The sequence below is a fragment of the Pempheris klunzingeri genome, chromosome 14 (genome assembly GCF_042242105.1).
Source record: "Pempheris klunzingeri isolate RE-2024b chromosome 14, fPemKlu1.hap1, whole genome shotgun sequence".
NCBI classification, from domain to species: Eukaryota; Metazoa; Chordata; class Actinopteri; order Acropomatiformes; family Pempheridae; genus Pempheris; species Pempheris klunzingeri.
The window spans coordinates 17287525-17301432 of NC_092025.1; the positions used below are offsets into that span (position 1 = coordinate 17287525).

At 41.1% G+C, this 13908-nt stretch overlaps 1 protein-coding gene across 1 annotated transcript in view; it reads right to left on the reverse strand.

The window, feature by feature from the left end:
• The window catches only part of gabrg2 (gamma-aminobutyric acid type A receptor subunit gamma2), a 43763-nt gene extending 32011 nt beyond the window's left edge, over window positions 1-11752 (reverse strand). The window contains exons 1-2 of the mRNA XM_070843227.1: window positions 11637-11752; window positions 3229-3368 (exon numbers count right to left, since the gene is read on the reverse strand). Of these exons, the coding sequence (XP_070699328.1) occupies window positions 3229-3368; window positions 11637-11752 (256 nt within the window). The remainder of the gene's footprint in view (window positions 1-3228; window positions 3369-11636) is intronic.
• Between the last annotated feature and the right edge of the window lie 2156 nt (window positions 11753-13908).

Below are 13908 nucleotides of genomic sequence, written 5' to 3' on the forward strand. Positions count from 1 at the left end.
AACTTGTTGTCTGAGACAACATAATACATGCCAATACACCCACAACAGGCATCCTGGCAAGAGGACGATGGCATTAGCTCATTGAATATGACCATATGGATTACTGTGCAATACCAATCATTCGGACCTGTTAATTAAATTCATTAAACTCACTGCACAATAAATGTATGCCCTTGCTGTTATATTTGTCAAAGTGTTTTCAAGAAGGCAATGACCTTGATCTGTGCCATGGATATATTATGAATGAAGAATTAAGGATTTTCAAATTTTCTCTCTCTCTCTCTGTCTCTCTCCAGTCTCTCTTGATGTCTCTGTCCTATTTGCTTCAGTTTTTATACGTACAGTCGACTCCAGGGGCATTAAAATTAAATGAGCATCACAATGGACTTCAAAGGGAAGCTGTGGCACAATCAGCGCTGAATCTAAATCCACTGCATTTTAGCGCTCTGAGGAGTGAAGGAGAAACTTTGCTTCGCCTTGGTTCGGTTGGGTGGTTGATTGGTTGGTGGATCAGATGACAGTATAGCCAGCTAATTATAACCCCTCTGTAGCTGTGTAACTTGGCAGCAGCTGGAAGACCAACGCTGAGAGAGCGAGATCATAGCGTGTTTGAAGATGATGGTTAAGACGGTGGCAGCCAGCCGCCCAGCTAGGCAGTGGCTCTCTGGGTTGAAGCTGCACCTCAAAGCAGATCTGAGCTGCTCTTCAATTTATAGCACAAGCCCTTTTCTGAAGTCTTCAGAATAAAGATGATGCCCATCATGAAATGTGTCACATCATGTACAGCATTGTACATATTGTGCAGTATCTGGAAAACCATGAAAGTAGCTGAGTGTAAGGATTTACAGTTACTCATGTGCTTTCATCTTGTGCCATCATTTCAGTCGATTCATTAGTCACGCTGCATCCTGCATTAGGCCAGAGCGCCTTCGTAGCCGAATGGTTACAGTGCCTGCCACAAAGCTGCCACATGGCCACAACGTCACCATTTGACCTTTGTTGCATGTCATACTCTCCCCCGCTGTTTTCTGTCTGCTATTCACTGTCAATTGTCCAATAAAGGTGCACATTAACCTTTTTTTTTAAAGAAAAAATATCTAACCCATTTCTGAAGCTGAATACTGGGTCAATTCCTGGCAGGGGCACCTTGGCCTTGGTCATTTTTTTTCCCTCATACATCAACAAACAGTTCATGTTTGTGATTAGGAAGCCAATGAGGGATTGTGCCATTTTTGTTTGCACTAGGGGTGCCTACTGGTTAACCAGGACTCCTGCACGGAGGGGGATGGAATCTGGAGGGCATAGCATTAACCTCTCAGTAGCAAGTGCTGGGGTAGATATAATCCCTTCTTAGGTCAACAGTGGAGTGAGCGGTGACAAAGACTGCATCGCATTCCAAATTGAAAAAAAAAAAATGCCAAAAGGGTTTATTAGGTGAGTTTAAATGCTGGTGACTCGAACATCTAATTGAAATCTAAACGTACATCACATAAACCAGTTAACTGTGCAGAGCATGGCCATTTAACACTAAGGACTTAGCTTGTCAGTTATCACTTGTTTTGGCAGAGATACAAAAAAACTGAATAAAAAACTCAATATTTCTTCTTCTTCTTCTTCTTCAGTTTACAGGTTGTATATTTCAGTTTCTGTTCCCCTCTTCCTTAATTTCGGCAGACAAAACAAATAGTGTCCCAACTGTAACTCTGTGACACAGACTGATAAGACTTGGGCATTCTATTCTTGCTATTTGCACCTTTCATGACAGCAGTATCCAGTACCCCTGCAGTGGACAAAGAAAAACAGTTCTCTGCACAGCATATAAAGTGCTATATCTTTATTATTCTATAAGAGAGTGTGACAGATTGTGACTTAAACCAGTTTTCCCAGGAACACTGACCCATGAATCAAGTATTCAAGGGTACTAAATATCTCCCTATTGAGCTCTTGCAGATGGACGTGACAGGCTTTACGATATATGCGCACTTGTGTAGACAAGGGAGACCTACCCAGCTGTCTCTCAATGTGAAGAGAGTAAGCTACTTGTCTGCTGCTCACATTGACAAGACAAGGCTTGCAGGACCATGACGGACCGCTGTCTAAACCATAACATGAGTACACACATGCTGTATAGTCTACCTGCCTGCCTTTCAACACACAACACAAACACATAATGGACACAGGCAAACACACAGACAGCTTGTGCTGTCTAGCATGATGTAATAATATTATATTATCAACTCCTCTGTGTTCAGTTGAATGTAGTGAATATGTGCTGGCCATCTAGCCACAGCTAGCCTGCCATTTTCATTTCATGCCATTAAAAAGTCAGCATGTCTAATCATTTCACAATGTGCGGCAGACATATTCAAATACATATCAGGTGACGTGACAAACTTTATTACTAGTTGCCACCACAGTTAGGTAGTAGATCTGAGATCTTGGCAACAAAGTTTGAAATCCTGCCATCAGATTACTTAGAAATGCATCTGTTGTCAAGGAAATGGCAGTTTTAATAACATTTTTTATCATTTCTGGGTTTTGGGAGTACATCAAGTGATTCCAAGCTGTCAGGCTGGAGTACAAGTGAAGCAACGAAGCACTGATGTTACAGTCAAATTGCAATTTCGTTTTTTCTCCAGTAATGATGATTTTCATCCATTCTCACATCCTCTACTTGTTGAGGGGAATGTCCGACCTCTTGGACTCATAAAATTATTTGAAAGCCCCCTGAATAATCACAAAAGTCCAATGTCATCAACCTAAACACAGGGCTGTTTTCTGAGCTCCTTAAGTGCCTTACGATGCAATTATTCTAATGGCTGGGAGAGGGAGGAAGTCTAAGAAGTATTCTCTCGATCTAATGCATTTGTGAGTGACAATTTTGAGAATCATTGGTGTGTTAAGGAGATAAAGAGGGGTATATTTTGAGGTTGGTTTTGTGTTCACTGACAAGTGTTCCAGGCTTCACACCACTGCACAATCATGGATTATCTGTCTTCAACAAGTGAGAAGATGGCAGGCCTCAGGCGTCAAAGAGTCCCTTCTAGAAATCAGTGGGTGACATCACAGATGCTACATTCCTGTTTTTCTCCAGTTGACAGGGTATGAGCATGTATGTCAGTTAATGAGTGCATATATGTGTTTGATTGCGAATTAGACCATAAATGTGGGTGTATTGCTTTGTGATTCTGTGACTAAACAGATCATCTGTGCAAAATCAGCACCCACCTCCGATGTCAGGTCTGAGTTTGTTGTCATATCCATCTAGTAGACTGTTTAGGATGTGTGTGACGTCACTCTCGTACACTTTGGGAGTCAGCACCCACGTCTTGTTAGACACCTCGTCATCGTCATCAGTTTGGAAGGAGCTGTGGGGGGGGGGAGAGAGAAAGAATGCATGCGATCAATAATTTCTTTTGAAAGGAGAATAAGCAGCATCTCTCCTCTTATGCTCTGCTTTTTTATAAAGAATTATTAGCAGATGAGACATAATGAGAGAAAGAAAATGTTTCGACGTCTCAATCCAAGGTCAGGAGATGAGCTATTGGGCTTTTAATCATCACATAACTGCTACTGTATAAAGTAACTGAAACAGTGAAACATACGTGATTAATCCTCCTTTTCTACGTTGTTTCTCTTATTTATTGCGAAACAAAGTTGCAGCGTGAAACTGCTAATATGAGTTAAAAAAAAAAGAGTGAAATAATATAAATAAATCAAAAATCATTATGTAGGATTAATGTATGAATCAGTCAGTGCAACACTGACGCACAACATGGATTTTCTCAATTTTTTCACACTGTAAGGTTGTCAAGGTTGAATTATAGTCCTCTTGACTCAAGCATAAAAGCAAACTGTGCTATCTGATGTTTGACGTAATTCTTTTTTATTTTGATCTTTGCACTCCCTGCATGGAGATGACAACTTGATATTTTTTTCATAATCCTGTGATTCCCAGTCTTGCTCGTGTCAAACAGCACACAAGCACAAAGCAATCATCGCCTCAAAATGGCCCAAGGCTCATAAAGACATCTTCATCTAAGAGGATGTAAAATAGATAGAGAGACCTTTCAGCTGATGGGAATCATGCTACATGTATTTCTGAGGGGACATACCATGAGATGATTGGAAGGGGATAGTTCATTATCTGGGTTTCACACTTTTGTGTTTGTCGTCATTCAAACAGGAATCAGAGAAACCAGCTGAGAGTCACTATCATCTAGGTAACAAACCTTTTGCCTTCTTTTTTCATCCTGGAAGCCTTGTACTAACTAACAGTTCAGACAGCTGAAGTTAGCATTACTGTTCCCATCTGGACAGATTCTTCATATGGACGTTTTTCTCGTTAAATTGAAACAGTTCAATAAAGGTCGCTCTTCCAAAATAAGTGAATGTTTTGCACTGCTGTTTACTTCCATCTAGCGGGCCAGCTTTTGCACAATTTTAGGCAATTTTCCCCCAGTAATAGTTGGGATTTGACAAAATGTTCAGGCCGGGAAGTCATTTTGAAGCAACACCCGCATACACATTCTTCGTGTTGATTGAACACTGAGACATGTTTGTGGTGAAGGACTACGTGAAGATGAGACACGGACTAACGTGAAATACGAGGTTTATAACTATGATGTAATAAGTGAGCAAAAGAAATAGAAGTCTCCATATTGAAACTCAAAATGGCCTTCATTGTGTAAATGTGCCAAAAGTATTGTAAACGCATGTAAGAATTTGAGATGCGCTTCCTGACAGGCCTGGAGTTTACATGACAGCCTCCACAATGACCTTCAACAACAGCTAAAGCTCTTCTGCAATTTTCAACTCAATGAAAATTGCCAACATGACAAAATTTAGGAACTTGACGGCAGAGGATTTTTAGGGCTCCCGAGCTTCTGTAAGAGCTGGAGGAGACAAGCCAATTTTCCTGAGTTTACTTCCTCACCTCAGACGTCTCAAACTGAAAGGATAATGATGTCTCAAGAGCCCCCGACCACAAATACCACCACAGCAGGGCTCTAAATGTTTTTCTTGCTCTCACACAGACAAGTACGATCTTGGTAAATTATATGTCTGGAATGACAGTTTATTCTTTGTTACAATAGATCATTTTTTCGGGTTTGAGACCTCAATAGAAGATGGAGGTATGTCTCCAATGGTAAAGCATTGGGGCGAATTAATATGCCGACAACAATATGCTGCCATCGCGTATGTCAGGGGACTTAGCACCGCTGTCTGCACTAACAGGGGAGGTTTGTGCTGCCAGCGGGCAGGGGTGAGATGTGTATGTACTATGTGTGTGTGACGAAAAGATAGAAAAGCGTGTAAGTGATGTGTGTGTGTTAGTAAAAGAGATTGTGGGCCAGATTTATGTACATAAAAAGCACAGAGTAGATTTGCGCCGCTGCTTTTAATTCAATTTGTGCTAGCGCTGTCTCTGTGTAATTAGTGTGTGATTTACTGAGGCAGCGGTTCATTACGCATTCAGTGTCTGGGACTGCCTTCTAGACCTGTTTTGTGCGCAAGGAGGAAGAGTTCAGAAGCCGCTATTCAGTGGTGGGATTTTCCTGACATCAGCAATGTCAAAAAAAAATGTAACTACAAGACACAAGATAATGCTATGTGAAGAAGTAACACCACTGCAGTAGAGTCATACTGCTGTCTAAAGAAAAAAAAGAAAGAAAACATAGTAGGACCAGAGTGTCTATGCGCCACATATATGGAACAAAAGACCACCAGAAAACTTGAGGTCTGCTCCAAATCTGAGTTCAATCAATGCTTAAAACGTGTCTGTTTGCCACTGCCTTTCACTAAATAATAATTCATATCTTGCACTCCAGTGTAAGCGCACTGTGATTTTTATTATGCCGGCATTTCCACTTGCTTTGCCTTATCAAGAGTTCAATCAGTATCTACGGACTGCTGCAGCTCCGTTGATGTCAAAGCCACGGCTGCGTTTAGTGAGGACAAATGGACCTACAGTATATTGTCCTTTATTACTCTTTATTCTTTAAACCAGTTTCTTTTTAAACAAATTGTTAAGATTTCTTCAGAATATGGGCTAATGAAAATGCATTTTCCCTGCTACATTTTTCTTTTAATACACCCGTGTAAATGTACACCTACTCCTTGGAGAGAGCTCGTTTTCCATGCAAAAAAGACCTGGGTAATATCCAATGGAAATTGCAATCAAGCACATGTTTCACATATCTTGCTTTTGCAATCTTCCTTGTATGCATATGCATTAGAGCGAGGCCCACTTTACTAATTACATGCAAGTTGTGTCTCCGATGCCAGAAAACTGCAGCTGTTTGATAAATAACACTGATTTGTTGAGGAGCTCAATGCATGGGATACAAGGCACCCAAGAGATACCCAAAGATTTCAAGAAGGAAGGTTTTTTTTTATACTTTTGTCTGTAAGCTGTAAGGATAACGTTTGCACCCCCAGTAACCGTTGAATAAGATCAGGGGGATGGCCAATAGCATAAAAGAGCAACCTTGAAAACAGTTGCGAGCTTTCAGCAAGGCTTTTGTGCAATGAGAGAAAAAGAGACTTCTCACTTAAATAATAGAGAAATAGAAATGGTGAGGGGGGGAAAAAGACACGGTTTCCATGGTAAAGAACAAGGATAGAAGGTCTGATAGCTTTCTCATGTTCTTTGGCTGGCTGTGAGGAATAATGTTTTGACCAGCACTCTTACTTAAACTGCATTAAGCACCATTAAGTGCCATCCATCTCCCCAAAACATTAAATTTGAATTATTCTACTCAGGTGGACCCTTTTAAATAAACTTTACGTCATGTTATTAAAAAAATATTGAGGGCGTACCTTTCTTTGACATAGATAGAGAGATAGATAGATAGATAGATAGATAGATAGATAGATAGATAGATAGATAGATAGATAGATAGATAGATAGATAGGGTAGAGAAGGGTGTGAGAAATTCCAAGTATCTTTTTTTTTTTTTTATGTTGCTGCAATTTTATCATCTACATTCATCTCACAGACTATATCTGTGTATTTGGAAATGCTCCAAAGAGGAGCACATCAAAGGAGGAGCCATGTGTTCTCCACTGCAGGCAGATCTGAGGTTTTGCCTACTAATTCAGTACCTGAAGATCCACAGAGAGGGCTGCGCCAGTGTGTGTGTGTGTGTGTGTGTGTGTGTGTGTGCCTGCATTGTATGCGTGTGTGCTGCTATGTGTTTGTGTGTGCATTGGTATTTGTTTTTCCCATGCATATGTATGGCCACAGACGTGTACGTAATGATGGAGAGCACTGGAGTTGAGTGTTGTGTTCCCAGCTACCGTCATTGAGGACAATCAGAATTTCATACATTCTATCTTTGCACATTTAGCACCAACATCAAGAAGCACTCTCATCTGCTCTATGCGCAGCAGTCAAAAACCTGTCCCTCGTACTGAACAGCTCTCAATTACAATCTCACGTCAGGTGTAAAGCAGCAGAGAACTGTCCCGTCCTCTGCAGTTTCCAAACAAGGCCTACGGAGGGTAATGATAGCAATATCTGCTATGGAAACAGCTATTCGCCCACCATTAGCTTCCACATCAAGTTCCCTCGAGCTATCATCTTTGCATGTTTTAAATTGTAGCTAATGCAGTAACCACATCTAATGAACCCTCATGCTCATTATTAAGCAACATGAAATTGGTCCTGCACCTATGGCAACAACACAACGAACCGCTCCAGCACATCAAGTCGTAGCTGAAACCTTCCCTTCACCATTAATAAAAACGAAATAACACAATGCAGTGGCCCACTTTTACTAATTAGCAAACTGTAATCAGTTTAAGTGGGTGTAAATTACGCTTCTGCTTAATCAGTCAGGCTTCCAATCAGCATAAAATATACATCTGCAGCTATGGTAATATAGTAACATACATGACTATTAACCAATCACCGGGAGTGTGTCTACTTAACTTGACCTCTGGTACTGAGTGTGTTTACAGGCTTCACTCAGTCCAGCGTAAGCCAGATCACAAAGATTAGCTAATATTGGCATGTGAGGTTGGCTTGTTTCTCTCAGCGGTTAAGTACAATAAAGCAGATTAGGCCAATTTGTCAATTTTGAGTATCAAATTAAAGGCTCAATCAGCAATTTCTTAGACTCAATGCTAACAGCTTAGCAATCACCTTAACTAGCAGCATAAAACATTAATAACTTATTAAAATGCTGTCCCGTCTCAGTGGATTAAACTGAGCGTAATAGTGTCAGATTCTGTTTGTTTTTGTTTTTTAACTTTAAGCATGGGTTGAGCTTTCCATGTATGGAAAAGCAGGGCACATATACAATATTACTACAAAGGGAAACACAACATCAGCAAATTAGTTTTAAAACTATCCTTAATTCACCTTCAAATTCATCCAGTTCTAAGCAATCTGGACTGAGACTGCATGGATGGCCACAGTGAAAAAGACTTTAAATAGGACATGTTATGAGCCCACTTCAGCTTTATTGTGATGCTTGCTGGGCTGAGGAAATGGGAGGAATCACCGCTGCTGTTAATATACACCCTCCCAACTCTGACCTTAATACCTCCTGGGTCGACGAATATCACAGAAATTTAAGCAAGAGGCAGATATGAGCTTTGGCCGTCATCTTCTTCTGTTCTGTCAAACTGTCTTAAATTGACATAGGAAAGAAGAAGATTGACATCTGTGTGCTATCAGCTGCATTTTAGGAATTCTGGGAGATAAATACATATTATGGGTTACATGACAGATTGACAGTTTGTCAGAACTATTGATCCCAATCCTCTCCAAGTGATGACAGAGGGCAGATAGTGTATGCTGGCTTGACTGAATCCAATGCATTGCAATCCCATTTAAAGGGACGGGACTTTAAATGAACTGCTCTTACTTATAAACACCGGCCATTTGAAGAGAATCAATGCTGGTCGGGGATAACTGGAATGCAACAAGTGGCAAGTTGGACCGAATTCATAAAGCTGACATAACACTTGTTCTCTTGTCACACATCATCCACACTTAGAGCAGCTCAAAGTCATACTATTCATTTCCATCGGTTGCGATTATTTCATTTCATGTGATGTAATTTTAAGTGAACTCTGCTGATCCAGGAGTCTGGTGTTAAAGCAACTGATGCCAGAGACAATTTGAGTCACTTAAATGTTTGTTTTATATATAATTATGCCATCCATGTGGGTGTATATGTTGCTGGCATTGCATCTGTTACATGTTTGTTTAGCGGGGTAACTATTTGTTAGGTTGTTGTGGGATATTTCTCTTAAGCCACGACTACACGTAGTATTGTATTGCTTTTGTTATCCTATAGGAATCCTGCATTGCTGGCAGTGATACACTGAACATCAAAATTTTAGGTGATGAGGGAGACAGTTAATTTCACAACACAACACGTTCACATCAGAGAACTATTAAGGTGTGATGCAGCTAAACCCTGGAAGATTTAGAGAAAATAAGCTGAAGAAAGTGCATTGTCAGGATTACCCTGGCTTGTATTTTTCATATAATTTGTAATATTCTAATGAATGCAATGCTATTTGGCAGGGATTAGAGGAAATGTGGTATCTTATTTAATATAATCAAATGTGCAAATGTTCAGTGACCTCAATCCAAACTAGCATGTGTCGATGGAAACATAAAAACAATCCTGAAATGTGATTTACTGTGATGGTGATGTCCCGTGTACAGACATCCTGTGACACCGAGTCCATCACACCAATATTGGCTCTTGTTGACCAATGAGGATAATATATTCGTATCAAAATATGTTCCAGTGCAGTAAAAACAGAAAATGAAAAAAGTAAATTGCAGCGTGTCCCAAATAGAGATTACATAATGAATCTCATCTGCCACCTTAAATGCTTGAGGTGGGTTTCCAGAATACAAAACAGCATCCGGTCTGAGCAGAGCTTCCTAACCGTGACATCACTTCCTCCTGTCATGGGTGGTGGATGCTGGGCCTGCTGAAGCCTTCTTATTGACTGAAAGAACTGGGCTACGTGCCAAAACATTTGCAACAAAATGTCTTCTGCTGGAGCAGTTTTGTGCCAAACCTGGATGATGCGATGCGTTTGATGTAAAAACAGCATTTGACTGTGCACTGGGGCTAATGTATGTTGATACACATCAGACATCACTACACATAGTAACTGTCACAATGAGTCACAAAGTAGCATAGATTACTGAAAGCATGCCTGAGGCCTTGAGAGATGTCTTATGTAAGAGGTCTCAAACATGAATTACAAACGACTTCCAATACATCTTAGCTGTCTTTTTAATTATCATCCACCTGACTTGTATATAGACTATATGAATAAGAAAATATGCCTTCCTGTCACTTAGGAGGGGGGGGGGAGGTGGTAGAGGTGTTCACATGTGATCGTTATGGTTCCGATTATTCAAGAAGCACCCGGTTCATTATGTTCAATCCGCTTATGCACAACAATCCATAGCTGAACATCTCAATTCTGGCTGCAGTGGGGACAAAGTGTGGGGTTTACTCAAGCATATTGCGAACGCCACTTGTGCATGCAATTAGAAATGCACAGGGCCTGGCAGTGTAAGGCTGGGCAGGGAGCCTCGAAGTCGCGATCGGTGTGACAGTGACTGAACGTCGGCTGATTTATCTGCCTCCATTTTTCACCCTCCAGCAGCACAAGAGAGGAAAGCGATGCCTAACCATCCTTCCTCCTGGCCAGTCTGCTCTAAGCACTCAAGAATAATGTCTTGACGGGGACGACCAAACAGCAGCTCTCTCCCAACAAAGCTCACATCTGCAACTCAGTTAAAGCTGAAATGGCAGTCCTTTTAGCCCGTGTGTGTGTGTGTGTGCATTTATGTGTGTGTGTGTGCAAGACAAGGATCAGTCCATATGTGTTACCCTTGTCCTTATTGTGCCTTTACACTTGTATTCTCTCTCTGATTGTCTGCCATTTTGAAATGCTTTTTTTTTTTTTTTATTATTTCAAATACGTGGGATGAAACGTGCCCTCATTCATACACAACTTGTCTTTATTACAAAACGGCTTGTTTGCGATTATAGCATCTCGACTTCCGACACATGCGTTCAATTGCGGGGCTTTTGTCTCTTAGAATAGACTTGATCCTTAAAGATAGCTTAGCAGAGACTCTGGGTAGCCTTAGCTTCAAGCAAATTAGCCTGCCTGGGTGCTATTTCTAGACGCCAGACCGTGAGAGCCGGTGGACAAATGACAGAAACGTTTATCCCCGAAGATGTCCCGTTAAATCATTAAATCATCTGATGTCCAAATATTTAAATGTAGCCTCGCTGTCAGTCGCTTCTGTTTTGCTCAACACACGACAGCTCTGCGTAACGCAGCGCATGTGTCGCTGTGGCCATCTAGCAAATTAATATCACACCTCCGTGTCGCACCACAATTATTAGTGGGATAAAAAAACACGCTACATGTCTTTGGTTTTCCGCTAAAACCAGATTCCCCTCAGCTGCCCGGGTCGTCCTGCCGACAGCAGGGTTGTGTCGGCTTTACATGGGAGGCACCGCAAAATGATGTGTTGTTCAACAAAAAAAAAAAGAAAAACAAGCAAAACGCTGCCCAACATAGCAGACAGACAATCCGCGGTGTTCGAGAGGAAATATCACGCGTTGATGTCTTACCTTGTCGGGAGATTAACGGCAATAAACAGCCAGAGAAAGAGCTTCAGGGGGAGGGAAGGCTTCGCCATTGCTGTCGAGCATTTGGAGGCTAAATTTGGTGAAGCCATCATCATCATCACCATCTTCGTTTCCTCTTTATTGCAGATGGACGTGTCCGCCTATTTACTGTGTTTCCTCTCTACGATACATTACGCACGCTAGCAGCGGCGGGTCTGCAAATCTAGACCCGAGGCGGACGTGCGGTTGGAGTGAAATCAGCCAAAACAAGAATCGATGCGAGTCGAAAGCCTGATTTCGCCGTCGCTCGTTTTTTTTTTTTTTTTTTTTTTTTTTTCTTTTTTTTTTTTTTTTTTTCTCTCTCTTTGGCTCGTCTGTTGCCGATCCGACAGCCTAGCAGGGCCCTAAAAAAACTGCCACAGACGGCGAAGCCCCCCGTAATGAGCAACAGTGATATCGAGCAGCTGAGAAAAGCAGTGGAGCCTCTAGACTGAATGCAGATTAACACTGGGGTCAGAGAGGAACCGATGCACGTTGCTGCAGCACGGATCAACACATGCGTGGTTTCACCAAGCGGAAGCAGGGCTGAATGGGATAGGGGGGAAGGCTCGGTGCTACAGGGGGGAGAGAGAAAAAAATGCCGGTTTTAAATGAAATATAAAATATGTTTTGATGAGACAAAGTTGCATTAAAAAATGTTCAATCTAGGGGTTCACAAAACGAGATCCAAGGTGACACCCTGGTGTCCCTAACAGACTAATGAGGAGCAGAAGCAGCATTTTATGCACTGGCTGTGACCACAGTGAGGTTTTATAGAAGACTGAAAGTTGTAAAACATGATTCACTGGTACTTTTCCCACTCACAGTGCACACTAATAAACTCATAAGTAATTTAAACAAGTCATTTCCAGCAGAAAAGTGTGTGTGTGTGTGTGTGTGTGTGTGTGTGTGTTCCTTGCTGCCACACACATCTATCTGGGATCCTAAATGAGCTGCAGGCTCCAGCCCAGTCCAGTCACGCTTTCAGCACCTTGGACAGCTCTATTAGTTTCCTCTGCATTGTAAACCACCAATCAGCACCAAGGACAGCTTCTGTCACTTCGTCGCTGCTTAAATCAGAGCAATACTGGCTCTCACGACCCACTCGATTTAATAGTTGGTAAACAAATAAATACTTTCATCTCCAAAATGGAGTCCAGAAATCTTTATGTTTACTAAGTTTACATTAATTAATTGTTTGACTGTATAAGGTTAAGTAGGAATGCATCCTGTACCAGAGGATATATTTATATCTGGGCAGCACACACCATTCTTCTGTGATATATGTGGTTTCCCGCGGCTTTTGACATATTTTGACACCAATCCAGGGAAAGTATCCTGAGGTTTGCATTGTCCTTTGGAAGGATCTCCAGCACCCATTTCAGTACGCTTATACACTGTTGCCCATAAAGTTGGAATAAAATGGTTTTTTTTTTTACCTCTTCTCATGAAATGATTGTGAGAATGTATGTAATATTGATCAAACTCTTCCAAACATATCACAGTGAAACTTAAACCACAATTAACCTTTGCAAACTGTGTATTCAGGCTTTAACAAAATTGGGGGTATTGAACAATTATTCCAACTTTATGGGCAACGGTGTATAATGCTGCTGGTTTGGTAGAGTGTAACTTCTTTCCAAGGACTCCTTGAGGGGATGTTTAAGAAAAAATATGTGTTCATCATCTAAAATACACAATGGTAGCCTGTCCCACACTGTCTCATAAATTACTTTGATATTGTTGCTACACTTGACAATATCTCTCCCTCTCTCTCTCTCTCTCTCTGTCTCTCTCTCTCTAGACACACTCATTGCTTGAATGTCAAGTTTCAAAAAAGCTTAAATTGTTACTCCAGGAGGGAGTAGGAAAATAAAGATAAATAGATAGATAAATAAATAAAGCTTTACGCACAAGTTTGCGTGACATTAATGGCATGAGAGAAGTAGGTCACATGTCCTCAGCAGCATCGTGCTGCCTTCTGTTATGACTGACCAAAGGACGTGTTTACATCTGCCAAGTTTCTATTTCCAAGTGCGTAAATGCCGATGATATAGTTTGTCTGAGTCACAATATTTATTAGTAGTATTGTATTGAAGGAGGAACTATTTGGCTTTATATGCAATATATCAAAATGTCTTCTCAACATTAATATGTGTCCCTGGTGTGCCTAGATGACAAAAGATCATCCTCTCTCTCTTTCTCCTGCTCCATCTTTTAGGAAATATGTGTGAAA